The 25,486-nt window shown below is 42.5% G+C and overlaps 2 protein-coding genes and 1 long non-coding RNA gene across 5 annotated transcripts; all 3 read left to right on the top strand.

Annotated features, from left to right (window-relative positions):
* Positions 1-1,632: 1,632 nt before the first annotated feature.
* LOC102083156 (uncharacterized) lies at positions 1,633-2,738 on the top strand. Of its 2 annotated transcripts, none has more exons than XR_003220734.1 (3): positions 1,633-1,873; positions 2,187-2,275; positions 2,391-2,738. It is a non-coding gene; the product is annotated as an uncharacterized LOC102083156 (long non-coding RNA). The 2 variants fall into 2 exon arrangements; XR_003220733.1 differs by having other exon boundaries at positions 1,633-2,275; positions 2,391-2,550; positions 2,672-2,704.
* A 9,732-nt stretch (positions 2,739-12,470) lies between these two features.
* LOC100701693 (mamu class II histocompatibility antigen, DR alpha chain) lies at positions 12,471-14,252 on the top strand. The gene is made up of 4 exons (XM_003459252.3): positions 12,471-12,543; positions 12,638-12,886; positions 13,384-13,668; positions 13,843-14,252. Exons 1-4 carry the CDS (start codon positions 12,486-12,488, stop codon positions 13,971-13,973), a joined length of 723 nt encoding a protein of 240 aa, XP_003459300.1. The 5' UTR covers positions 12,471-12,485; the 3' UTR covers positions 13,974-14,252.
* Positions 14,253-15,440: 1,188 nt separating this feature from the next.
* On the top strand, positions 15,441-19,270 carry LOC100701242 (H-2 class II histocompatibility antigen, E-S beta chain). 2 transcript variants are annotated; one of them, XM_005464704.4, is made up of 6 exons: positions 15,441-15,546; positions 15,655-15,927; positions 18,211-18,424; positions 18,522-18,589; positions 18,680-18,793; positions 18,882-19,270. In XM_005464704.4, exons 1-6 carry the CDS (start codon positions 15,492-15,494, stop codon positions 18,905-18,907), a joined length of 750 nt encoding a protein of 249 aa, XP_005464761.1. In that variant the 5' UTR covers positions 15,441-15,491; the 3' UTR covers positions 18,908-19,270. The 2 variants fall into 2 exon arrangements, with proteins under 2 accessions (XP_005464761.1, XP_003459298.1); XM_003459250.5 differs by having other exon boundaries at positions 18,668-18,793.
* The last annotated feature ends 6,216 nt before the right edge of the window (positions 19,271-25,486 follow it).

The following is a 25,486-nucleotide window of genomic DNA, read 5'->3' as shown; positions in this document are numbered from 1 at the left end:
CTCCACTGTCTCATTTTGCCATTTTGCTCCAAAAGTGGCAAATGTCCAACTCAGACAGTCTTTTCAAAGGTCCATTCACACACAGTGAAGTTGCAGCTCGTTCTAAATGCACATCCATCCATCCAGTCATGATGATGCCATTTTTCTCCTTGCTGTTGCTGTCTTGCACAGCTGCTGCTGCTGCTGGACCTTTTCTTCACTGCTCAGGACACTGCTGTGAGCTCTTGATATCCATCATTGTTCTGGAACTGCATTTCTTGTCTTCAGGGAGAGATTCTTGGAGCTTGTTTTCTCATGGAAGTTAAGCTGTAAAACCATTCAACCAAAACTTGGCTTGAGTGTTTCTAATGATGTTAACCTATAATTTTCTTCCGACTGCTGCACGTGAAAAATTGATCAGGGTCCCCAGATAGCAAGACGATATTGAATCTATGTTGATTTTTCATCCAAACCGTCGTATATGGTCGGGGTTGAAATGCCAATGTTGTAACAACATTGAAATACTGTGGTAAACCGACGGTCTTACTATAGAGACGTTGTAACGATGTTGATTCACCGTTGTTTTTTTGTCATTGATATTTGATCTATTTGTAGTCGACCAGGTGACAACAACAACGTCGAGAAAACGTCTATTTATAGTTGACGATCATTCGGCGCCGGTCACCATCAAAAACCATCGATTTGTAGTTGAGCATTAAATTGCATTGCAACTGATCGGGTATAAAGTACCAGAGAAAGTAGATTTATTGTTCATTTGTTATCAATGACTTGGTCTAGTTCACCAGCTTTAAAAAATCGTGTCTACGTGCAATTTATGTATAGTTGACCAGGAAATTAAAGCAGCGATCACTTGGACTATTCCGCAGCACCCCTCTCACATTGGTACATCCCCCCAGGTATTCATTGTCTTCTACAGTAGAGCGGGACATTTGATTTACTCTCAGCGGAATTGACCGGAGAAGGCATCAGTTCATGTAGTGCACTGGCCTGCACCACGATTAGTATAAGGTAAGAATGAATGATTTTTTTTCTACTCGTTATTTCCATGTTTGCATTTGAATAACAGTAAAAAAAACTCGTTAATGTTGTGCATTAACAAGTTTTTTACTGTTATTTACGTTGCTCCCACAAAATGTGGGAGCCCGAAATTGTGTCTACTTCTTACAATCCGGCAACAAATAAATTGCACTGCGAACAAAGTCTGTCAACAAAGAAAACATTTTCGTTTCATAATTTCTTCGTTATAATCCCTTACAAAGCTAGCTTTAACGCTTCGAGGTTTCCTTTGTTCTTGCCGTCGCCTCGGCGCTTGACCCAGACGCTCTTGCTTAGTACTACAAAAAAAATTCTAAATCTGTGATATATGATTGATAAACATAATGGTAACTGTATAAATGTGTTCAAGGACTTTGTTACTTTTAATGATTGGAGAGCACCCGCTTCAGTTCGCACTCAGTTCAAACTTTACGTTGCACGCTCACCGACCAATTGCGTTTGCACCTTTCGTCCACACGTAAACAGCGTTTTTGGTCACTGAAAATGGAGATTTCTAAAAACGCCTGCCAGGGTGGATATTTTCGAAAACTCCGTTTTTGCATTTATGTGTGGACAGAAAAACGGAGGAAACGCAGCGTCAAAGGTCTGCGCCAATTTTGACGTCACATTGTGCGCCACGTTTTTGTCTCGGTGCCATGAATTCCTACAATGGCAGCCTTAGACAAAATACTGTTAATTTTAGTATATTCAGTGTTTAAGTGCTTACATATACACACACAGTAACTGTCCCTTCACACATAGGACTAAGTGAACACTGTGATACGTCTGACCTTCAGTCCGAAGCTGAAACTCAGACCAGTCATAAAAGAAAGCACAAGTAAAACTTTTTTTATTCACAAACATATCTTTGATTGTTAAGAATTTATAATCTTGTCTTTTGTACATATCTGTGATGCTTGCGTACTGCAATATAACCACATAATATAGTCCAAAAAGTGTAAGTTTGTAAACTTTTTAAAAATGCAAAGCCATGTACACTTGTGCACTTCAAAAATTCATTGTATACTGCACCTTCTTGCACATCTCCGTTTCCTGTGTGTGTTGTTATAAATCAAACTGTAACTTTAGGAAAAAATATGCCAAAAGCACATTTGTAATTAATTATGAACTTTTTCTACTTATTTCTTTAGACCAAATCCCCTGTACACGTATAGTGAGTCTGAGGATGAGCAGCCCACAAAAAAACGGTGTCCCCAGGCCCCTCGAGTGAAAATACCAGGTAACAAAATAATGTCTAGTGTCTGTGTACATATCTGTGTGTGACACATGGAAACTTTTTGGACAAGTTGTCTGTATTCTTAAATACTTTAAAAAATTTATCTTTTTCTAAACAGCCCTCACCACTCCGCAGTCTTCCCCCCAGCCCACTGACAGCAGGCATCATAATGCCCCTCCCAGCTTCGAGCACCTTTCGCCACTCCGGCAGAACACTCCAAACGACACAGCTTTGCAATCAGCATGCAGAGTCTGATGTCGAGGCCTTCCCTATAGATGGTATGCTTTTAAAATTGTTTTAAAGCTGAATCACAGTGTCGTTGTGCACTTATCTTCAAAAGCAGATATAAAGCAGTTTATACTCCTGAATGTCATCTTGTTGTGATTTGTTTTTCTGTAGATTCCAGAGACTCTGTGAGGCCACTATTACAAGGCAAGTTCGAACATCTTGGAATTTCAGATTTTACATGGTATAAATGGTAAATGGACTATATTTGTACAGCGCTTTAACTAGTCCCTAAGGACCCCAAAGCGCTTTACACATTCAGTCATCCACACATTCACGCACTGGTGATGGCAAGCAACATATACAGATATCATATATATGTGACAGGCAAAAACTAGCAAACACTTTTAGCAGTTAAAACAACTAATACTTGAATGCAGAATGTTACACCATCACATATGGCAGAGGTTCCCAAAGTGTGGGGCCCGCCCCCTAGGGGGGGCGCAGAGCCATTGCAGGGGGGCGCGGTATGAAAAGAAAAAAGAAAAAAAAAGAGCGCTTGGACACTGTGGACAGGTTTTTGACGGGGCTCCCACACAAACGCAAAGCAGGAGATGAAGCATCGCCAAATATGTTTCCAAACCAACTTCCTTCCAAAAAAAGTTTGGGAACCACTGACATATGGATATATTAGTTTTTCGCCTCTCAATGCTTAAGCCATTAATCTTTCTGGAATTGTTCTTTGAAACAGATGCTGTCAGACCTGACGAGATCTCTTAACGAACTCCGTGAGGAGGTCAGAGCCATCCGCAATACCGGCTCCAATGAATCTGTAGATGCTGGGGTACTCCCTTTGGCTTTGCCCTTGCACAACATTGAGGAGATAAATAATGCAGAGGCAGCAATCACAAGAGGCAAATAAGGCAATGGTAAGTATATAAAGCTTATGTACACTTTGTTACTATAAAGTGTAATAGCTGTCAGATGTGATTTAAATGCATAACAACGGCATACACACAAGCACTTGCATAAACATTTAAGACATGAGACACGCTAATTCCATCTCTTAAAATGTGTCTATAGGTGAGACGCTTTGCCTTGATTGGAGGGACCACACTGGAGGTGGGAGTCCGCCGTGTAATGGCTTATGCCATCACAAACGAGCTGGCCTCAGTACTAAACTGGGCAGGGAAAAAAACAAAGGACCAGACAAAGCGAAGAAGGGCATTTAAAGATACTGCGCTGTGCAGATGCATATTTGGTAAGTTTTACCGTTTATTGTAGTTTTATGAGCCTAAAGTGAACAATAAAGGGATCGATTGATCTGCTGGGTGTGTTTCACATGTCCTATCTCTGGTTTTTGCTATATTACTTTGTCTTTTTTAATAACAAGACTTTCATGTCGGGTTAATCTGGAGATGGAGTCTTTGGTCTTTGGCTTGTTTAGTCCTCGGGTTGTAGTTTGTACAGCCCGAGGACCCCATGTTTATTTTGTTTTAAAGGATGCACGGCACACCATGCTAAGACTTATCAGTTTTTCAACTCATAGCTCTTTGGGAATCAAATGCAACAGTTTGCAGATTTACGCCTGGTGACTTTCATGTTTATCAGCCTAGGAGTTTACATACTTTCTCCTTGCTGAAGACAGATAACAAGAGCTTATTCATGTGTTCTAATTCACTTTTTTTGTTTGTGTGTGTGTATTTTTGTCCTAGATGGCCTGACGGAGCAGTTAGGGGCAAACTCTATGTCAGAGTTTGTCTTTGCACAGGCAGTGCAGAAATGGCTCCGATACGCCCCAGACCATTTGGGTGGCGCAGGACGCACATCATCCGTCCCTATCCCGGAGTAAAAACTACAAAGTTATGTTAAAATATAAATGTAAATAGAAAACTGTTTTAATAAAGTATTTAGCAAATGAAACATATCTATTGACCTTTTTTTGTTTAGTTTTTTTTTTCTGTTACATCACATGCAATGCTTTCTTATTTTGGGATATTAATATTGACATGATACATTGTGAGACATTTGATTTTTATAAAGGGTGTCCAGTTTGAGGAATAAGTGCAATTATGTGTTTAGGTGGTTTAAGTATTGATGGACACATGCAGTAGTTTAGTATTGGTTAAAATAACTATAAAGAAAGATAGATTTCCAGTCATGATTTAACTTTTAATAAAAAACAACTGCGAAAGAGGTGGAAAATCAACACCATAGCTCAACAGTGTTTCAATATCAGAATCTGACATTGTTTCAATGTCAACAGTATTAGAAAATATAACGTCGAATCAATGTCAGGTTTCAACATTGATTCAACATCAAAACCTGACGTTGTTTCAACGTTAAAAATGGGTGCAAGAGTGACGTTAGGTCAACGTCACACTTCAACGTTGATTCAATGACGTCACCTGATATTGACTCAACATTGTTTCAATGTTTCCTTGCTATCTGGGTCTGCTCTTCACCTGCAAGTGACACACTGAGACATTTTGATCATTCTTATCACTGCTTAAAGAAACACGTCTCCCCTCTCTGGTTATGAAGTCCCCTTTTCTTAAAAACCCAGAGAGATTGTAGTTGTTCTACATTGAAAATCACCAAACCCTCTTCCTATTTTTGCTTATTTTCCTTTTTTGCTTATTTTCATTAACAAGTCTGCGAAATTCTTGTGTGTCCACCCTAGGGGAGCTGGTAGCCTGCAGTACCACCCTCTCCCGCTAGTTGGAAACAACTTTTACACACATTTCTACACTCCTCTCTTTTTTTTTTCCCTTTTCTTGTTTTTGTTCCCATTTTTCAGTTTTTTTTTTACACACACATCAACTTTTCCCACACAACCATTCTCTGCAATCTTACACACCACACATTTACTCAGTTCTTACCATACAGTCAAACATTGAGTTTTGTCTCTGGCCGCCTGGTGGAACGTCTGCCGCAGTCGCCTCTCGAGCCACTAATCCGGCTCCGCTGACTGCCCCTGGAATCTAGATTCTCTTCCTACTACACGAGGCGTCCCCCGTGAGGTTCCTTGCCTTCTACGGACCAAGGAATGAACACCGCCACCCCCAGTCTCCTTTGAAGAAGTTAGGATCTTTTAGAAGACGCTAGGGATGTCACTCCGTGATTCTACACGAAGACTCTCCGTGATTCTACACGAAGACTCCCTCGGAGCTCTTGCCCTGGAAGGTCGTAAGAAACCTTCTTGGGCTCCCCGAAGGCTGCAACACGCTCACCTCCTCGGCCAGACACAAAACTCTCGTGACTTGTTACAAGTTAGCTACAACTCACCCATCTGCAGGAGTCCCCTCAAAATCGATGGTCTCGGTGGTGGCTGAAACACACGGCTCCGTGACTCCTCCATTTCCTTTGCTTCAACAGCCGGTAGGACAAAGGTACCTTTTCCCTCAGGGGTGATCAGCCCGTCCACGGAACCGTTGTTCAGCGACCACACGGACCACCCTGCTCGCAGCGCCATTCTGTTGTGGAAGTTTTCCATTAAATAAAGCCTGCAGATGAGCGGTGAGCGGTAGCTAACATTCTTTAATCAGAACACACAGAACAGAAAACCAAGCTTGGTGGAGAGCCTGCATGACCACGGGGCAGGGTCAGCAGAGTCTCCCTGAGAGTAGTGTGTCTCTCAGTTAAATACCTTCTCCAGGAACAAAAGGCAGTACACAGCTGTTTCACACCTTAAGGTTTACACTCCCTTGCTACCTCCCAAAGTCCTGGAAGAGACAAAAGACTCTTCCTGTGGAGTGGTCTGCTCCCCCCCAACTTCCCTCTTACAGTATGGGTGTCAGACATGTTAAAATCCAGTGGCACCAAGGCATTATACAATAAAATAATGTGATTAGTACATCAGTAAAAGAAATTCCATTACAGATGATACCTACAGCCACGATTACCGAGACTAACAAGCTGATCTACAATACGGCAGCAATGATCAGTGAGATGCTTGGCTATAAGTTGAACAGCCACAAGGGGCAGTACCCTCCATGGAGAAGGAGGCTAGAGGGCAAGATCAAAGTAGCACGGAGGGAGGTTAGCCAACTAACGGAGTTGCAGAAAGGTGAAACAAAGAAGGTGCATAAGAAATACAGCAAGCTGTCCATACCTGGGGCCTTGGAAACTGCCAAGCAAAGACTCACAACCTTGGCCAGCCGCTTGGGGAGGTACACCAGAGAGATAGAAGGCAGGAGAATAAACCACCTGTTCTCCACAGAACCAGCACAGGTGTACGCTCAGTGGCAAGGGAACAATAAGAGAACAGCACCAGCAAGGCTGGAGACGGAGCAATACTGGAAGAGCATATGGGAGAAGGACCCAACCCATAACGACAATGCTCAGTGGCTAGTGGATCTGAGGGCAGACCATAGCGACCTCCCTGAACAGGGTCCAGTAACCATCACAGTGGCAGATATCCAAGAAAGGGTCTCCAGTATGAAGAGTTGGACAGCACCAGGCCCCGACATGGTTCACGCCTACTGGCCGAAGAAGCTGACTGCACTCCACGAGTGTCTGGCAGCACAAATGAACCAGCTGCTAGTTAACGAAAGGCACCCGGAACGGCTAACCGAAGGTCGGACGGTCCTGATCCCCAAGGACCCCAAGAAGAGACCGGTCCCATCCAACTACCGACCAATAACCTGACTCAGTAGTACATGGAAACTCCTGTCAGGCATCATATCGGCTAAGATGAACAGGCACATACATGAGCGGGGCACAGAAAGGGATTGGCAAGAATACCAGAGGCGCAAAACACCAGCTACTGGTAGACAGAACAGTCAGCCGAGACTGCAAGACCAGACTGACCAACATGTGCACTGCCTGGATTGATTACAAGAAGGCTTATGACTCAATGCCCCACAGCTGGATACTGGAATGCCTAAAACTGTACAAGATCAACAGGACCCTAAGAGCCTTCATCAGGAACTCAATGGGGATGTGGCGTACAACACTAGAGGCCAACTAGAAGCCCATAGCACAAGTCACCATCAAGTGCGGGACCTACCAAGGAGATGCTCTGTCCCCACTGCTGTTCTGCATAGGCCTGAATCCCCTCAGTGAGATCATTAACAAGACTGGCTACGGATACCGACTACGGAACGGAGCGGTTGTCAGCCACCTCTTGTACATGGATGACATCAAGCTGTATGCCAAGAGTGAACGAGACATCGATTCACTGATCCACACTACCAGGATATACAGCAATGACATCGGGATGTCATTTGGGCTGGAGAAGTGTAGTCGGATGATAACAAAGAGAGGGAAGGTAGTCAGAACTGAGGGGGTCGAGCTACCAGAAGGCAACATTGCAGACATAGAGGACAGTTACAAGTACCTGGGGATCCCGCAGGCGAATGGGAACCATGAAGAGGCAGCTAGGAAAGCTATCAACACCTATGCCCTGCCCGTGATCAGGTGTATAATAAGTTGGCCAAAGGAGGAGATAGAAGCCACTGACATAAAGACAAGAAAGCTCCTTACCATGCTTGGAGGGTTTCACCCCAAGTCCAGCACCCTGAGGTTGTACGCTAAGCGGAAGGAAGGGGGCCGGGGACTGGTGAGTGTCAGCACCACAGTCCAGGATGAGACAACGAACATCCAAGAATACATTGGGAAGATGGCCCCAACTAACAGCGTGGTCAGTGAATACCTCAGGCAGCAGAAACCCAAGAAAGAGGAGGGAGACGAGGAACCAATATGAGCACTAGGTGCGGTGACTCCCAAGCTAGGTGAGTGGCTCCAGCAGATCCCGGGAACAACATTGGAAGTCTCTGTCCAGAAGAGCACAGTCCTAGGAACAGCTAAGATACTGCGCAGGACCCTCAAGCTCCCAGGCCTCTGGTAGAGGACCCGAGCTTGAAGGATAAACCACCCGCAGGGGCGAGCTGGGTGTTTTTTTTTTTTTTTTATAAGTATATTAAGACTGTGTGTGTGGACTGGTGATTATTATTAATGTGACTCAAACCTGCTGACTCTACTCAGACAGTCAGACTGGTTTGGGATGTTCCAGCCTTAAACTCTGACTGATCCAGCAGGAGGCGTCTGACTCTGTGTGCCTCTGCTGCTGTTCACATACAAACTGTAGAAACAGCTGACACATCAGGAGCTGCTTTTTTCCTATTGGCTGCTGGCTGAACAGGAAGTGAAAGCACAGAGAGATGTTCAGGTGACCGATGGTAAACTTCAGAGACGCTGCTGCTGTTTACATGACATGACTCAGTTCTCAAACACAGACATGTAAAAGCGTGAGCTTCATGAAGCTCGCTGTTCTCTGAAACAGCAGCCAGGCTGACCTCTAAACTCATCCACATTTAACAACTGTTCAACTCTGGGTCCTCAAAATCAGTGAAAAGCAAAGAACTTCAGCCAGAACTGAACCCAAAATCCAAAACGTGTGTGATAACCTCAGACTTTAATCATAGAAACATAAAGAGTTTAGTGTTAAAGACCGTGACACCTCTGAACCTGCAGAGTCTTTAACTGGATCGAACAGAGGAGGATATAAAGCTGCTGATACTACTGCAGGACCTCTGGAAACAAGAAAAACCTGAAACTAGAAACAAGGAGCTGAAAAGGAAGTCGTCAGTGGAAAGAGGCTAAAGTTTGCTCCACTTCCACTTCACCATCCACCCAAACATCCATCCATCATCTCTGTATCCATCCTTTTGCTTTCTGATGACATAAAGCCTTCTGTGATCTTAAATAAATAAAATCATGATGTTTTACATTCAAAATGGTCAGTAACAAATATTTCTTGTATTGAAGACACAACCCAAACATCGAGCTTCATATTATTCATATTTATATCTTTACTGGGTGTTGCTGCTGTTTGCTCATTAATCATTATAAATGATGAATTAATTGTAAAGGTTATCAGTCCTGTGTGTGCTCAGCCCCATGAAGGTGCAGCGTGTTTCCTGACCCACACTGTTTATAAGTTTGCATGTGTGGGTTCTAGTTTGATAAGTTATTTATTTAGTTATTAGTTAAACTCATTTTAACACAAATGGAGGAACAATAACACATAAATACAGCTGTTTAATTCATATCAGTGTTTATCACGCATGATTATTATTGTTATTATTGTACGATCTACTGTACAATATAAAGCGCCTTGAGGGGTTGTTGTTGTGATTTGGCGCTATATAAATAAAACTGAATTGAATTGATTGACATAAAGATGCAGAGGTGAGACATAAACATAAACAGAAATAAAGTTCCCATTCCCTTATACAAATATATTATTTAACTATTATGTTCATACACCAGGTTCACTCAGCTTTGATAGAAACGTCCTTCAAAGAGCTGCTTGTTAGTGCTCTCACCGGAGTATTTCAACACAAGCATGTGTACTTGTACCTGAGTGAAGTATGTGTGTACTTTTCCCACTTGTTTTAAGAGGAATATACATGAATATAAACCTGCAGGACTGACCTGCAGGGCGATCATGGCTCAAGAGGTCGCCTTGTAATCGGAAGGTTGCTGGTTCAAGCCCCGGCATGATCAGTCTCGGTTGTTGTGTCCTTGGGAAAGACACTTCACCCGTTGCCTACTGGTGGTGGTCAGAGGGCCCGGTGGCGCCAGTGTCTGGCAGCCTCGCCACTGTCAGTGCACTCCAGGGTGGCTGTGGCTACAATGTAGCTTGCCATCACCAGTGTGTGAATGGGTGGATGACTGAATGAATCACAAACAGTGTATGAAGAACAATCACATTTACCAAACAGTGATTTGGAAACTGTTTTCCTTCTTTCACCCCAACCGGTCGCAGCAGATGGCCCCGCCCCTCCCTGAGCCTGGGTCTGCCGGAGGTTTCTTCCTGTTAAAAGGGAGTTTTTCCTTCCCACTGTCGCCAAAGTGCTTGCTCATAGGGGGTCATATGATTGTTGGGTTTTTCTCTGTATTTATTATTGTGCGATCTACTGTACAATATACAGCGCCTTGAGGCGACTTTTGTTGTGATTTGGCGCTATATAAATAAAATTGAATTGAATTGAATTGAATTGATTAATGTTTTATAGAGACTGGAGGCTCTCAGTGAGCACAGATATTTACTCCATGCAGGAGAAACTGTGATACAGCAGAAAGCTTCTAAAAATATTAAAAACCAGGCACTGCACATGTGTTGGTCTGACCGTGGCTCCTGTATTTACTGTAAATAACTTTTTTCTGGATGATTAGTTTAGTATTTCTTTTAAATTCTCAGCAGTCTTATTAAAGTGTAAAAATTGGCAGATATTTTTTGACTGCTGCTGTTTTAGTGTTTTTATCCTGATGATGAGGCTGACTGTTTGTTTCTGTCTGACAAATTGCTGTCTAAGCCAAAAACTCAGTGACTGGAATGAAGGAGCTCCATCCTGCAACTGACTGAAGAAGGACACAGCTCCTGGACTCCTCCATAAAGCTAGAATCATCTGGACTCCATGGTCAGGACCAGCCCAGTCTTCAGATCCACTGGAGCACACCAAACAAAAGGCTGCAGTGAGCTTCAGTCCACCAGGATCTAAACCCAGGACCACAGCATGAAGCACTGGGAGACGGTCCTGACTCTATCCCTCGCTCTCAGGACTTCATCCAGTATTTCAGCTTCCTGGATGAACCCTGGATAAGTCTCCTTGGTGGAGGACAGTCTTTGGTCGCCATCTCCAGGGAGTTCATATGGATCAGGCTGCTGAAGGAAACCTATACACCTCCAGGTGGTATCTCAAGAATGTCAGCGCCTCCTCCACAGCGTCCTGCAGCACCTCGACCTCCACCCAAAGCAGGCTGGTCCATGACACCACAACTGATCCCAGCCTGGTCTTCAGTCCATCCTGCCTCACAGCTGTGATTACTGATGACATCATCATCCACAACCTGAGGATGAAGACAGAAAACCAGATGTTCTGCATCTGTTTGGGGTCCTGGAGTCTCTGAATTGCCACACTTTCATCTTAGTGCAGTTTTAGTATGCTGGTCTCACACACCTGTCTGTCACCAGTCTGTGGTGTTAGTCTCTAGATAACATCAACCTGCTGGGAGCACAGAGCGCTCTATCAGAGGGACGATCTGCAGACTAACAGAGCTGGTCCTCACATGATGTCTGCAAACACATCCTTCATGGTTTACAGCACTTACATGTGCCATCAAACCTCCACATTCACCAACCAAGCACCACTCCCTCAGTGAGCGTCCAGCAGGATCAGTGACAGATGACAGAACAGCTGAGACTCAGCATCAGTGTCAGACTCCTCCACGTCAGCATGTCCAGGAATGATCATCAGAGATGGTGTCAAAGATGAAAAATATTCACACATTTAACTACATTTTTTTCTTCGCCCTACCATTCAAGCTGCAGATCTTTGTTCTCTGTGGATCATCTGCTGATGAATTACTTTTTGTGCTACAACTTGTTATGCATGAAAGTTTAATTAAAATGACCTTTTCTTCCTTTGAGTTTGTTCAACATGAGACTTTACAGCATGGCTTGATTCTTTTATTGTAACTAGCCCATACTCATTGTTTGATGTTACAGATCCTGATTCATTTGGATGGTAAGAATGATGAATGAAAGTTTGAGGCCTTTTGTTTTTAATACTCTCACAGATATTCATGTTCAAACATGGAGTCAGTGTGTGAAAAATAACCATGCTGGAGGTCGATGGCCATTTTTAATCATATACAGTGGAACCCCGACTTACGAAATTTATCCATTCCCGAGGGTCTTTCGTAAGTCGAAAATTTTTGTAAGTCGAAGCAAACTGATCAGGTTGAACTTTATTTTGAAGAGTCTATAAATATTGATTATTGATCGGTGCTGTCTGTGTCAGATCGTGTTCACCTTCAGCTGCTGTCTGCCTGGACACTGATGACATCATGAGCTGTGAGCTCTGTGATTGGCTGCTCTGTGTTAGAGCTCAGCTGCACTTTCAGCCACTCAGAGAATTCACTCACACTCTGTGAGGTTCACACACACACTCACAGTTTAACTGTCAGAGAGCTGCTGATGAAGATGAAGGAGCTGTTCCTCTTCCTCTCCTGTGTCCTCTGTGTCTCTGCTGACGGTGAGTTTGTCTCTGTAAACTGTCAGCAGGTTATTGATCAGGTTATTGATCAGGTTATTGATCAGGTCATTGATCAGTGTTTGATGTGTTTCAGCTCTGCACAGTGACATTGCTATCAATGGCTGTTCAGACTCTGATGGAGAGTTCATGTATGGACTGGATGGTGAAGAGAAATGGTACGCAGACTTCAACAAACATACAGGAGTGGACGCTCCGCCAGACTTCATAGGAAGTTTTAATTACCAGGAAGGAGCTTATGAAAACGCTGTGGCTAATCAACAAATCTGCAGAGCTAACCTGAAGGTTGACAGTAAAGGGATGAAAGACTTCCCTCTAGAACATGGTAAATACAACATTTAACAGCTGTCTCACCTCACCTGTGTTTATCTGCACACTCTGTAAAGTAAGACACTGATGACATCATCAGTGTTAGTAATCCATCCAATCAAACACAGCCAGCTACAAACTGATAATATATAAGAAATAATTCCACCTTAAACACATTCAGACTGATCATGTGTACAGAAACTTAACACTGACATGTTTATATTTGTGTTCATGTTTCACATCACAATTTATTTTATTTTTCCTCCTTTTAGTTTCTCTGAAGCTGAACTGAGTCTGTCTGTGTTCGTCTGTCTGTACTTTAATGTCATGATTCTGACGTCAGAGTAGTTTCCCTCATACAGACAACGATGACATCATCTGACTGAACACCTGAGTTTATTATTGTCATGATCACCTGCTGATGGAAACCTGCTGAAGCTCTGACTCTAACTCTGGCTTTCTGCTCACTGATTATTAAGCTGTTCATCCTCTGCCTGATGTGTTTGTGCACAGATGCTCCTTCAGGTGTGATGATCTACACCAGAGATGAGGTGGAGTTTGGAGAGGAGAACACTCTGATCTGTCATGTGACTGGTTTCTATCCTGCTCCTGTCAATGTCTCCTGGACCAAGAATGAGCAGAAGGTCACACAAGGATCCAGCATCAACGTTCCCTATCCCAACAAAGATGGGACCTTCACCCAGATCTCCAGACTGGAATTCACCCCACAGCTGGGAGACATCTACAGCTGTAAAGTGCAACATCTGGCCCTGACACAACCACTGACCAAAATCTATGGTGAGAAAACTTTATTTAAACAGAATACACTAAGAGGTACACATGTGAAGACTGAGCCCAGTGTTCATCAGAACAGCTGGATCTGATCTGAGCTGACAGTTTGAGACAGATGTGTGTTTTTCCTCTTTGTCTCCAGATGTGAAGGTTCATGTTTCTCTGTGTTTGTGTCTCCAGAGGTGGAGGCATCTGCTCGCTCTGATCCAGGTGTTGGACCCTCTGTGTTCTGTGGAGTGGGTCTGACTGTGGGTCTGTTCGGTGTGGCTGCTGGAACCTTCTTCCTCATCAAAGGAAATGAGTGCAGCTGATTGGCTCACAGTGATGATGTCATCATAGTTCTATATTGAGCTCATAATCAGTGTAACTGTCCTGTATGTAAGTGTTTGATCTAGCAGATGTTACCTGGACTCTGTTCCTGCCACAAAAACAAAGAAGATAAAAGTCAAATTGATGTTGCTGAAATCAGTTTTATCTGAACTCAGTCTCAGGTGATCTCAGTGTGTTCATAAACTGCTATAATGTGTCCTTGTTTATCAAACTTTCAGATTTTCATGTATTAATAAAAACATCTGAGTAATAAACACAAATCTGTGTGAGTGGGTTCTTTGCTTCTGTACAAATGTTCATGGATCCATTTCATTGTCTGTGGTTTGAGTCAGTGCAGAGCTGAGTCAGGAGTGTCTTAGCAGGTTCATGTTTTTAGGGTCTGCTTCCTCTTCATTGGTCACTGATGAAGTCACTGAATTCCAGCTTTTGAGGAAGATTTCAGGTCAAACACACAAACAATTTAATGAATGAATCCCTATGTGTGTGTGTGTGTGTGTGTTGTGTCAGACTTTGAGCTGTAACTCATCCGTGTGTTTAACAGTAGAGATTCACTGACTGATCATAATGCAGCACAAATATTTAAAAATAAATATCTGATGCAGACGGCTGAAAGAAAAATCAGTGAATAGTTTGCAGAAATGATTCAAACATGTTTTAATATCTATTTCAATGATTGAAGCAACATTTAAATTTGTTCTGAAAATGACATCAAGATGTCGTTTTCCTCGTAAATCATCTGATAACTATCACATCTATGAGCTGAAACGTGCTGTTAGAGTCTGACTGTGAGGATTTTGTATCTTTGAACAGGAATTTGTCTGCATGAATATCTAAACAGAAAATGAGAATTACAAACATTTAAAGTTGATTTCAACCTTTGCTCTGAATGTAGCACAGTGAAATGTGATTCAGCTGCTCTGAAGCCTGAAAGCTAAAAATAAATCTCTACATGATGACATCACACTTCACATTAATTAAAAAACATACCTGATTTCAAGTTAAAAGAACAAAATCTTTTATTGTGAAACATTTCCGTGATCTCATACATATGATTAAAATACGTGTCAAACAAACCATATGATGGAATAAGTTCAACTGATCAAAAGTACTGAAACTGATTTGATTGCTTTATTGATTATTAAACAGGAGGAAATTATGAAAAGAGGTTTGTATTATTATTACAGTGGTTGGTTTAAAGTGTTTGCAGATAATTATTCTAGATTTCTCCATGAGTGCAGAGTTTAACTTTGGAATAGAAATGAAAACAGAAAGTTTTGAGAGCAGCAGAGAAAAAATGTCCTGAGGAGGATCACAGAGTGCTGCTCTCTGCTTATAAAGCGTTAATGGACTCTAACTCACACACACGGTGATGAAAAGTGTGAGCTGGTCTCACAGAGTTCTTCCTGGCAACAGATGACGCTGCGGTCATGTGACCTGTCCTCTGTTTTTAGAGCAGCTCTCAGTCAGACTGAGTCAGTTTGTCAGGAGACCCCAGGAACATGGCTTCATCCTTCCTCTGTCTCAGCATCCTCTTCATCAGCTTCAGCACAGCAGGTACCATCAATCCACTCATCACTGATCATTAATACACTGATCAATACTCTGATGAGTACAGTGATCAGGCCACAGTCTGATGCTCTGTGTGGTTCTGTTTGTTCTCAGATGGATTCATGGAGTATCACGTGGATCGCTGTAACTTTAACTCCACTGATCTGAAGGACATCGAGTACATCTACTCTTGTTATTACAACAAGATCGAGTACGCCCGGTTCAGCAGCAGTGTGGGGAAGTTTGTTGGATTCACTAAGCATGGAGTGTATAACGCAGACAAATGGAACAATGATCCTGCAGAGCTGAACAACAGGAGAGCTCAGAAGGAGAGGTACTGCCATAACAACATTGGTGTTGACTACCAGGTTGCTCTGACTAAATCAGGTGAGTGTGCGGTGGTCTGTGTGACATCATCAGGTGTTCATGTCAGGTCAGACTCTGATGATTAATAACTTTAATAAATCATTGTTCACAGCCCTGTGAAACATGAAAGACCACAGAACCTATCAAACCTCAGTCTGTAGCGCTCCCTGGTGGTGAAACAGACAAACTGCAGCTGTTTGTAATGACATATTTCTAACAGCATGAAGCAGACTGACAGGCTAATAAAACACAATTCACTTATTTTAAATCAGATAAATCTTAGAATCTTAGGCCGTCTGCAGGTTTTTTATTGATTCTGATTTTGAGAGCTTGTTTAGCAGCTTCAAACCTGCACACATTTACAGCTCAGATCTATGAGCCAGTGATACAGTGGAACTATTCAATATGATGAAACAATTATAAAGTTATCAATATAACTTGGTGGAAACAGCTGCTGTGTGAATGACTGTGGTCACACTGCACTACAGAAGAGGAAGAGTCAGTGTCTCTGACTCTTCCTGTGTACTCGTCAGACACACACACAACTCAAGTCCTGTTATTTAAAGTGTGTGTGTGTTCTTACTGTTTACGACCCATCTGCAGTAAAGCCAGCAGGAAGTCTATTTTATTTTATTTTTTATTTTTAATATTGATCATGTGATTTTAAATTGGACAGCCAAATTAGAGCAGTGGTGAAGTCCACTTTATATCATTTAAGGCAACAGTGAAATATTTTCTTTCTAGGCAGCACCTTGAAACAGTGATCCATGCTTTTATTTCTTCTGGACAACTGTAACTCACTTTATGTGGGGGTCTGTCAGTCGCTGCTCTCATGTCTGAAGCTGGTTCAAAATGCACAACCATTTCCTTACTGTGCATTTCACAACTGGTTCTCTGTGTACTAAAGGTTTATACACAGGCTAGAGATGAACCAGGTTGTGATCTGAGCCCCCCAGGAGAGGGAGAGGTGATGAGCTGTATGCCTGATTGGTGTTAGCATACAATAAGTCCAATGTTTTATTGTCTCTGGTGTGGCAGGTGACGTACTGGGTGAAGGTGGGGAGAGTGGAGGACAGGGAGATGTGATTAAAGTCCCCAGAGACCAAGAAAAGGGCCTGAGGGTGCTGTGTTTGGAGTCTGCTGGTTACAGTGTGCAGGACCTCCCAGGCTGCTGTAGGGTTAGCGGAGGGCGCCCTCTCCGGACACAGATGCCACAAAGAATGTTATAAAAAACACGATTGTCCATAGAATTCTTAGCTCCATTGTGGAGTAGTACAGTCCACTATTAAAAAAATAAGAACAAGAAACACAATAACAACAAAAAAAGAGAAAAAAAGGACTGGTCAGGTCGGAGCTGCTGATACTGACTGCCAGCTCAGAGCGGCGCCGGAAGTGAGCATGTTATGTTGATTTACACAGAGTGTGTAAAAAAGTAAAAAATTTTCTATCAATATTATTGCATTACATCCTCCAGCAGCAGCAGCTCCGAGAAACATGAGGAGAACCACCTCCAGCCTCCTGTGGAGAGCAGCAGCACCATCTCCTCTGCTGTTGTTGTTTAGCCTACAGGTTTATGTCACCAGCTATTCCCAGCCCAGTTAATGAAACAGCAACCAGTGTAAAACATTTATTAATCAGCTGCTGTGAGTGTTTCTGAGTTTAATTTTGTTAATAGTTGTAAAAAACAAACAGCAAAAACACACTGTGAATAGAAACAATACAATAGAATTCAACTTTATTGTCATTGCACATGTCACAGGTACAAGGCAACGAAATGCAGTGTATCTACCAATAAGAAATCATTTGTACTTAATCATTTCTGCTCGTCAATCAAACAGCTGTATGAGCAGCTGTGGATTCAATCCTTTAGTTTGATGTTGATATTAAACTGAGTGAAAACACTCAGGGTTCATTTATGTGTGGATGAGTTAAGGTGTTAGTTTCTCATCTAGTCTCCACATGTCAGATTTTACTCTCAAAGAAGCACAGCAGCTGATCTGCAGGAGGAACAGTTCACTGATGGTTCAAACTGATTTCACTCTGAGTCAGCAATCACTGGATATTAATAAAAACTGATTCAGGTCCAGGTTCAAGTCTGGTAGATTTCCAGCACATACAGCTCTGCATGTCTTACTTTATAATAAATGATATTTACAGCCTGCTGATGTTTCTCCTCACAGCTGATTCATGATCTGATGTCAGACTGTGACTCTACTGTTGACAGTAACTTTATTAATGCAAATGAATACAATGATCCCTGATATTTTGACATTAACGATAACAGAAACTCATAATATCCTCTAGCTAAACCCTACGTCAAACTTCACTCCATGACGCCTGCTTCCAGTCACCATCCTGCCATGTTGGTCTGCAGTGTCTATGACTTCTTTCCCAGTAAGATCAAAGTGAGCTGGCTGAGAGATGGACAGGAAGTCAGCTCTGATGTCACTTCCACTGAGGAGATGGCAGATGGTGACTGGTACTACCAGACCCACTCACACCTGGAGTACACACCCAGGTGAGATCACAATCAATAGAGACCAGATGTTTAATATAATGTCTGCACTAAAGTTTAAAAGTTTAAGATCTGAAAGTCACTGATGTTTGTGTTGAAGGTCTGGAGAGAAGATCTCCTGTAAGGTGGAGCATGCCAGCCTGGAGAAACCTCTGATCACTGACTGGGGTAAATACCTGTCTGTATCTACACACCTGTACACACCTGTACATACCTACCTGTCTGACTCTCACCTGTCTGACTCAGATCCCTCCTCAGACTCGTCCATGCCTGAGTCAGAGAGGAACAAGCTCGCCATCGGAGCCTCAGGACTGATCCTGGGTCTGATCTTATCTCTGGCTGGATTCATCTACTACAGGAGGAAGGCCCGAGGTCAGAGCATGACTCACACTCACAGACCAGTTCATACCGTAGTTTCAGAGTGTGTTGGTGACTGTGTCCTTGTCTCTTCTTCTTTCAGGTCGTATCCTGGTTCCCACTAACTGAGGCCATTCCTGTTCCTGGTCCTGGTTCTGTCTGATGTTATAAAAGCAGCTGCTTCCTGCTTTTAGCAGACTGATAATGATGATGATGATGATCTCTGTCTGGACTCTGTATCTGATCCAGGACCATCTCAGTGCTGCTGCTGGTTGTTGTGGTTTTACTGGGATGGTTTTGGATCAGGTCGAATGTGGACTCTGCTGTTTGATGCTTTGATGCTTCACATGCCCCTCTGCTGTTTAATCCATGTAATATAATCCATGTAGTCCATGTCTCTGAATGATTTGGGTGTTTCTGCTGTTGTGATTACCATAGATCACACGTTTTCACACGAGGTCATTGTTCCAAAATAAATGACTAAAACTCTCAGGTGTCTGTTTACCTGCATCCTGTTAATGACACTGAAGATTTTATTGATGTAACAGAAACCAGTTTATAGACCAGTTTAATAAATGCACAAGATGTTGCAGTCACAGCTAAAAAAAAAAAAGTGGCATAAAGTTTAGAAAGTAGGAAGAACAGTCAGCAGATAAACGGAAGAAGCACATTTAGCCAAAAATGATGAAGTCAATGCAAAAACAGACGAAATGTAAAGAATTTGCAGAAACTTCAGAAAAAGCAAAAGCAGGTTTGTGTTTTAACCTCATCATGTTTTCATTTTTATGCCTCTTTGTGAAGTTTATGGTTCTTCTCTGTGAAACATAATAATAATAATGCATTTTATTTGGGGCGCCTTTCAGAAACCCAAGCTCACCTTATAAAGAACAAAATTAATAAAAGGAACAGTAGTCATAAAATACATAAAATAAGTTAAAATTGCAAAACAGAGCTTGACAACAGATCAAATCAGCACTAAAGTGAATAAACAAGTTTAAACAGATGTGTTTTGAGCTGTGTCTTGAATACGGAGAGGGAGTCAATATTTCTTATGGCTGGAGGAAGAGAGTTCCAGAGCCGAGGAGCAGAGCGACTGAAAGCTCTGTTCCCCATAGTGATAAGGCGTGAGGACGAAACAGTAAGACGAATAGCAGATGAGGATCTGAGAGGGCGGGAGACAGTGGTGATATGGAGCGGGTCACACAAATATGAAGGAGCACATTTATGGATACACTTGTATGTAAGAAGTAAGATTTTAAAATTTATCCTGGCTTCTATGGGCAACCAGTGAAGCTGTTGAAGAACTGGGGTAATATGAATGAGCTCTTGACGGAGTATGAGTTATGACCCGTGCTGCAGAATTTTGAAGAAGTTGGAGTTAATGAAAAGACCTTTTAGGGAGACCAAATATGAGGGAATTGCAGTAATCAATACGGGACGTAATAAGACTATTGTCACAACCCAGCTCATAGGAAATGACAAACAAGTGGGAGACCACACACAGGCTTTTAAAGGCTGTAAGATATTTTTAATGAAAATAAGATAAAGAAACTTAAACCCAATTTAAAGGACATAACAGCCATAACTAAAGCCTCAAATAAACATGATGGATGCCAGGGGGAGAGAGACAGAGACCAAGAGACCCCGCTGGTTCAGTTAAGGTGTCTTTATGTACTGGGACTGGCCTCCTCAGGTGTGCTGCATCAATAATGGGGTCAGCTCCACCTAAAAGAAAAGCAAAACACAAGGCCAGCCCACTGGCTGTCACACTCCCCTCCATAGAACAGGATCTCACCCTGAATTGGCAAACACCGGTTCAGGAGGATATTGTGAGAAATGGTGTCGAACGCCGCACTAAGATCAAGAAGGATGAGGATGGATAGGAGACCAGAATCAGCTGCCATCAGAAGGTCATTGGTAATCTTTAACAAAGCAGTTTCTGTGCTATGATTGGGGTGGAAACCAGATTGAAATTGTTCATAGAGATTATGGTCATTGAGGTGTAAGTGAAGCTGGGAGGTGACAACTTTTTCAAGAATTTTTGAAATAAAGGAGAGATTTGATAGAGGGTGAAGATTATCAAAGTTATTGGGGTCAGCATCAGGCTTTCTGAGAGTTGGAATAACAGAAGCATTTTTCAGAGATGAAGGAACAATTCCAGTGTTCAGGGAGGAATGAATAATATTGGTTATGAGAGGTGCTAACGAGGGAAGGCAGGCTTTAACTAACATAGTGGGGAGAGGGTCAAGGTGACAAGTGGATGATTTAGATTTTTTAATAAGATTAGATACATCAGTTATGGAGGGAAGAGTAAAGCTTGAAAATAAGTGACAGGAAAACAGTGGGGGAAACAGGAAGTCTACTTCAGAGTCGGAAACTCCTGCAGAGTTAAGTTGACGGTGGATATCTGAGATTTTACAAGTGAAAAAAGAGATAAGAGAACTGCAAAAATCAACAGAATACATGTGGGAGGGGAATGTGTTTGGAGGTTTTGTAATTTTACTGAACAATGAATAGAGGGACCTGGAGTTACCTTCATTAGAACTGATTAAACCAGAGTAGTAAGCAGATTTGGCTGAAACAGTGCAGTCCTTATAGAACAAAACATGAATGTTATACATTTCTTTATATACAGTAAGTCCAGTTTTCTTGAATAGACGTTCGAGTTGGTGTCCTTTAGCTTTAAGATGACGCAGGTTGGGGGTAAACCATGGTGCTGAACGGGAAAATGAGACAGTTAGATGTTTAAGGGGAGCAAATATGTTAAGAAGGTTATGAAGGTTGACATTATAATGAGAAACAAGTTCATGAGGGGTTGAGGGGCTGTGAATAGATGGAAGGTCATGGATGGCAGATGAAAAAACAGCTGGGTTAATATTACTAATTTTCCTAAAAGTGATATTACGAAAGATACAGGTTTTGGAAGCGGTTATGTTTGCATCAAATAAATAAACATATGATCAGACTGGGGAAACAATGTGGCTTTACAATGGGTGGGGGTAATGCCAGAACAACAGACCAAATCCACGATATGACAATTTAGAATGGGTAGGAAATTTTATGTACTGTAGAAGCCCAAAAGGGATTTTATCATTGTCCATATGAATATTAAAGTCACCAACAATTATCAGATTTGGAGAAAGTACAGAGGAATAAAAGTATAGAGAAAGGCCCCTCCGACAGCCAAACCCATCTGTTCTCTGATTGGATAGTTAAATTTGTGATTGACATGACATTACCAATCAGATGAAAGGAAGAAAAACAGGGTCAAAATTCATACTTGTAACTTGAAACTTGAGAGCAGCATTTACACGTATTTTTTGGCTCCACACACAAATCTTTTTTACGCACGCACACATTCTTTTTACACATACAAATCTTTTTTACACACACACAAATTCTTTTTACACATACAAATCTTTTTTACACACACACAAATTCTTTTTACACATAGAAATCTTTTTTACACACACACACATTCTTTTTACACATACAAATCCTGATTTACAAGTACAAAATATTTATGGCCACAATTTGAGCCCATTCACTCAAAAAACAGATTCAGGTCCTTCTTTCAGAGAACACATACAAATTTTGTTAGTTGTTCATAAATGTAATTAAAAAAATACCAAATTAATTTGATTTTCTTTGTGTAAACCTAAAATTATTCTAAACCAGCAGAGGCTGATTCTGAACACAAAATGAATGAGATTGTTGGGGCACTGGGGGGAGGGGGAGTACAGTTTTGCACTTGCGCAAGTAGTAATAAGATGGCACTACTTCAAGATGGCGGCCAACCAAACCGGTTTGACAACCTTTTTGACCGGTGTCGTGCGTGTGCGCATGCGCGTTCAGGTGTTCTACCTCCTAGTGGGATGGCCTAGGTTGTATAGGTATAAAAGTGATCCTTTCACATTCTTAGAGCATCACCACCACCACGACCTAAGGAGCATCGACACATCGCGCTGAGGATCCCCGACGCATCGACCTAAGGAGCTCAGGATAACATCGGCATCAACCATGACACCCAGCCAGGACATCGCCCATGCCACAGCCGCTCTAGGTATGTCTACAGGAGTATCATCATCATCATCATCATCATCATCGTTTATTTATATAGCACTTTAAAAACACACAATAGAAACATAATAGATACCATAAGAATAATAAATACGATAAAATAATAAACATAGCAAAAACAATAAAATATAAGTAAATACAAGTCAGTCAACCACTAAGTCAAAAGCCAGTAAATAAAAATGCGTTTTCAATCTGGATTTAAAAACCATCACTGATGTCGATTGCCTAATGTGAAGAGGAAGATTATTCCAAAGCTTAGGAGCCACAATAGAGAACGCTCGGTCTCCTCTCAGTTTCAGCCGTGATTTGGGGACTGAGAGCAACAGCTGCTCAGCTGACCGGAGCGAACGAGTGGGGACATAGGGCTTCAGCAAATCAGACATATATGCAGGTGCCAGACCATTTAAAGATTTAGTATGCAGTCGGGGTCCTCAACTTAAAAAGCAACGCTGTGAAAACGATCTGTGGGCGATCATGGCTCAAGAGTTGGGAGCTCGCCTTGTATTCGGAAGATTGCCGGTTCGAGCCCCGGCTTGGACAGTCTCGGTCGTTGTGTCCTTGGGCAAGACATTTGACCCGTTGCCTACTGGTGGTGGTCAGAGGGCCCAGTGGCGCCAGTGTCCGGCAGCCTCCCCTCTGACAGTGTGCCCCAGGGTGGCTGTGGCTGCAACGTGGCTTGCCATCACCAGTGTGTGAATGGGTGGATGACTGGATGTGTAAAGCGCTTTGGGGTCCTTAGGGACTAATAAAGCGCTATACAAATACAGGCCATTTACCAAAACGCCGTAGATGGGACTGTATTTAAGTTAGAATATCGAGGCGCCGAAGGGTATGTGTATGCCATTAAATATACCGATGGGGCAGTTGTGCTTAGTGTAGATTGTGGCGAGGGATTGTTTTTGGGGGGAACCCCGAGTCATGTCTACTAAAAACTGGAAGCTCTTCCGCACCGTAGTGTGTGCGGACCTGGACAATGTGGGCTTCCCAGAGCTATATGTATGTTTCCCAGTGGAACAGCGCATCAGGCCCTGAGCTTTACAGGGTTGAGGCTGATCGTTTCAATCACAACCCTGACGACTTTATTTTTCTCAGTGTATGTGATGACAGGGATAGTCTTATTGCTTCCAGAGGGCTTGAAAACTGGACGTTAAATCCTTACCCTCTAAACCTCGAAGAGCGCACAAGATGGTTTAAGGACTTGTTTTTTACACAGTGGTGTGACTGGAGAGGTTTGTCGCATCTGTTTAGCCAGATTGATGACGCAATCAAGAGGGACAGACTCAACACTGCGTACGAGAGTATTAGAAAACGCCTTGTTTTTGACAATCTGGCGAGTTGTCTGAAGACTGGTTTGCCTGCTACCCTGTGCAACCCTAAAATCATAAGACCTTCGGACAACTAAACAATGAACTGGTAGGTTTAATGTGCGGATGTGTGCGTTTGCGCGTGTATCTTTGTGACAAATTAAGAGCTTTTGGTTTTCATTTTACAGAGCATGACATGCAGTCGTGGGACCTGTCAGAGTCACCGTCAACAGCGCTGCTAATCCAGACCCCCCAGAATCCACCACCCTCTCCACAATGCTCGCAGGACCCCCTCATATCAGGCCTGTGTGAGGAAACAGTAATCGACATCAAACTCGCAACTCTCCACCTGTTGATGTTGGCGTTGAATGAGTTTCTACAAGAGACATGTTATGGATGTCAAACAGGCCACCCCAGTCAGGTGCAACACAGTTGCTTGCAGGAATTGTCTGAGTATTTCTTCGACACCTACTATGATTATATGATGATATGGCTCCAGACTGACCGATTCATCCCTGCCATTCGACTGTTTGTACGCTCATACACCGTAGATGGGACTGGAACACAAATCCGCAGGATTGCTGAACACATCATGTGTGAACTGAGATCAGAGCGACATATAGTATGCGCCATTAATGACAACATTGCGCACCTGCTAGAAGCAAGTAGTTGCGCCCGCCGTGTTAAACCAGCCATGCTCCGCATGATTGGAAACTACTGGGCTGGGAGACACCTGGTTTAATATGTGCTGTTCAAGTATCCAGTGTCTGTGTTTGTGTCTGTGTGAAAATTAAATAAAAAGACGTGTTACCATCAACATCTTGGTCATTTGTGGTTTGGAAATCATGGAAAACACATTGCATAAAATATATCATGATCCAGCCCATCCTGCAGGGTTGGCCAGTTTAAATAAGCTACTTATAGTGGCAGGGGAGGCATAAGGTGTAACACCTCCAATATCTCAGGTCAAACATTATTTAGAACAAGACGACACTTACACACTCCATAAACCTGCGAGGATCCACTTCCCCAGAAATAGAGTATTGGTGACAGGGCTTGACAAACAGTTTTAAGCCGATCTGCTTGACATGTGTGAATATGTGTCAGATAATGATAATGTGAGATATCTGATAACATGTATAGATGTATTCTCAAAATACGCATGGGTTAGATGCCTCACAAACAAGACAGGGACTGCTGTATCAGCTGCTTTTGAGGATATACTTAGTGAGGGTAGGATCCCTGTGAAACTACAAACAGATGAAGGCAAAGAGTTTTATAATGCAACCTTTAAACAGCTAACGAAACGATATAATATCAAGCA

This window comes from Oreochromis niloticus, linkage group LG7, assembly GCF_001858045.2.
Source record: "Oreochromis niloticus isolate F11D_XX linkage group LG7, O_niloticus_UMD_NMBU, whole genome shotgun sequence".
NCBI lineage: Eukaryota > Metazoa > Chordata > Actinopteri > Cichliformes > Cichlidae > Oreochromis > Oreochromis niloticus.
The sequence above is the reverse complement of the archived record's forward strand: the minus strand, read 5'-3'. Positions and strand labels throughout refer to the sequence as shown.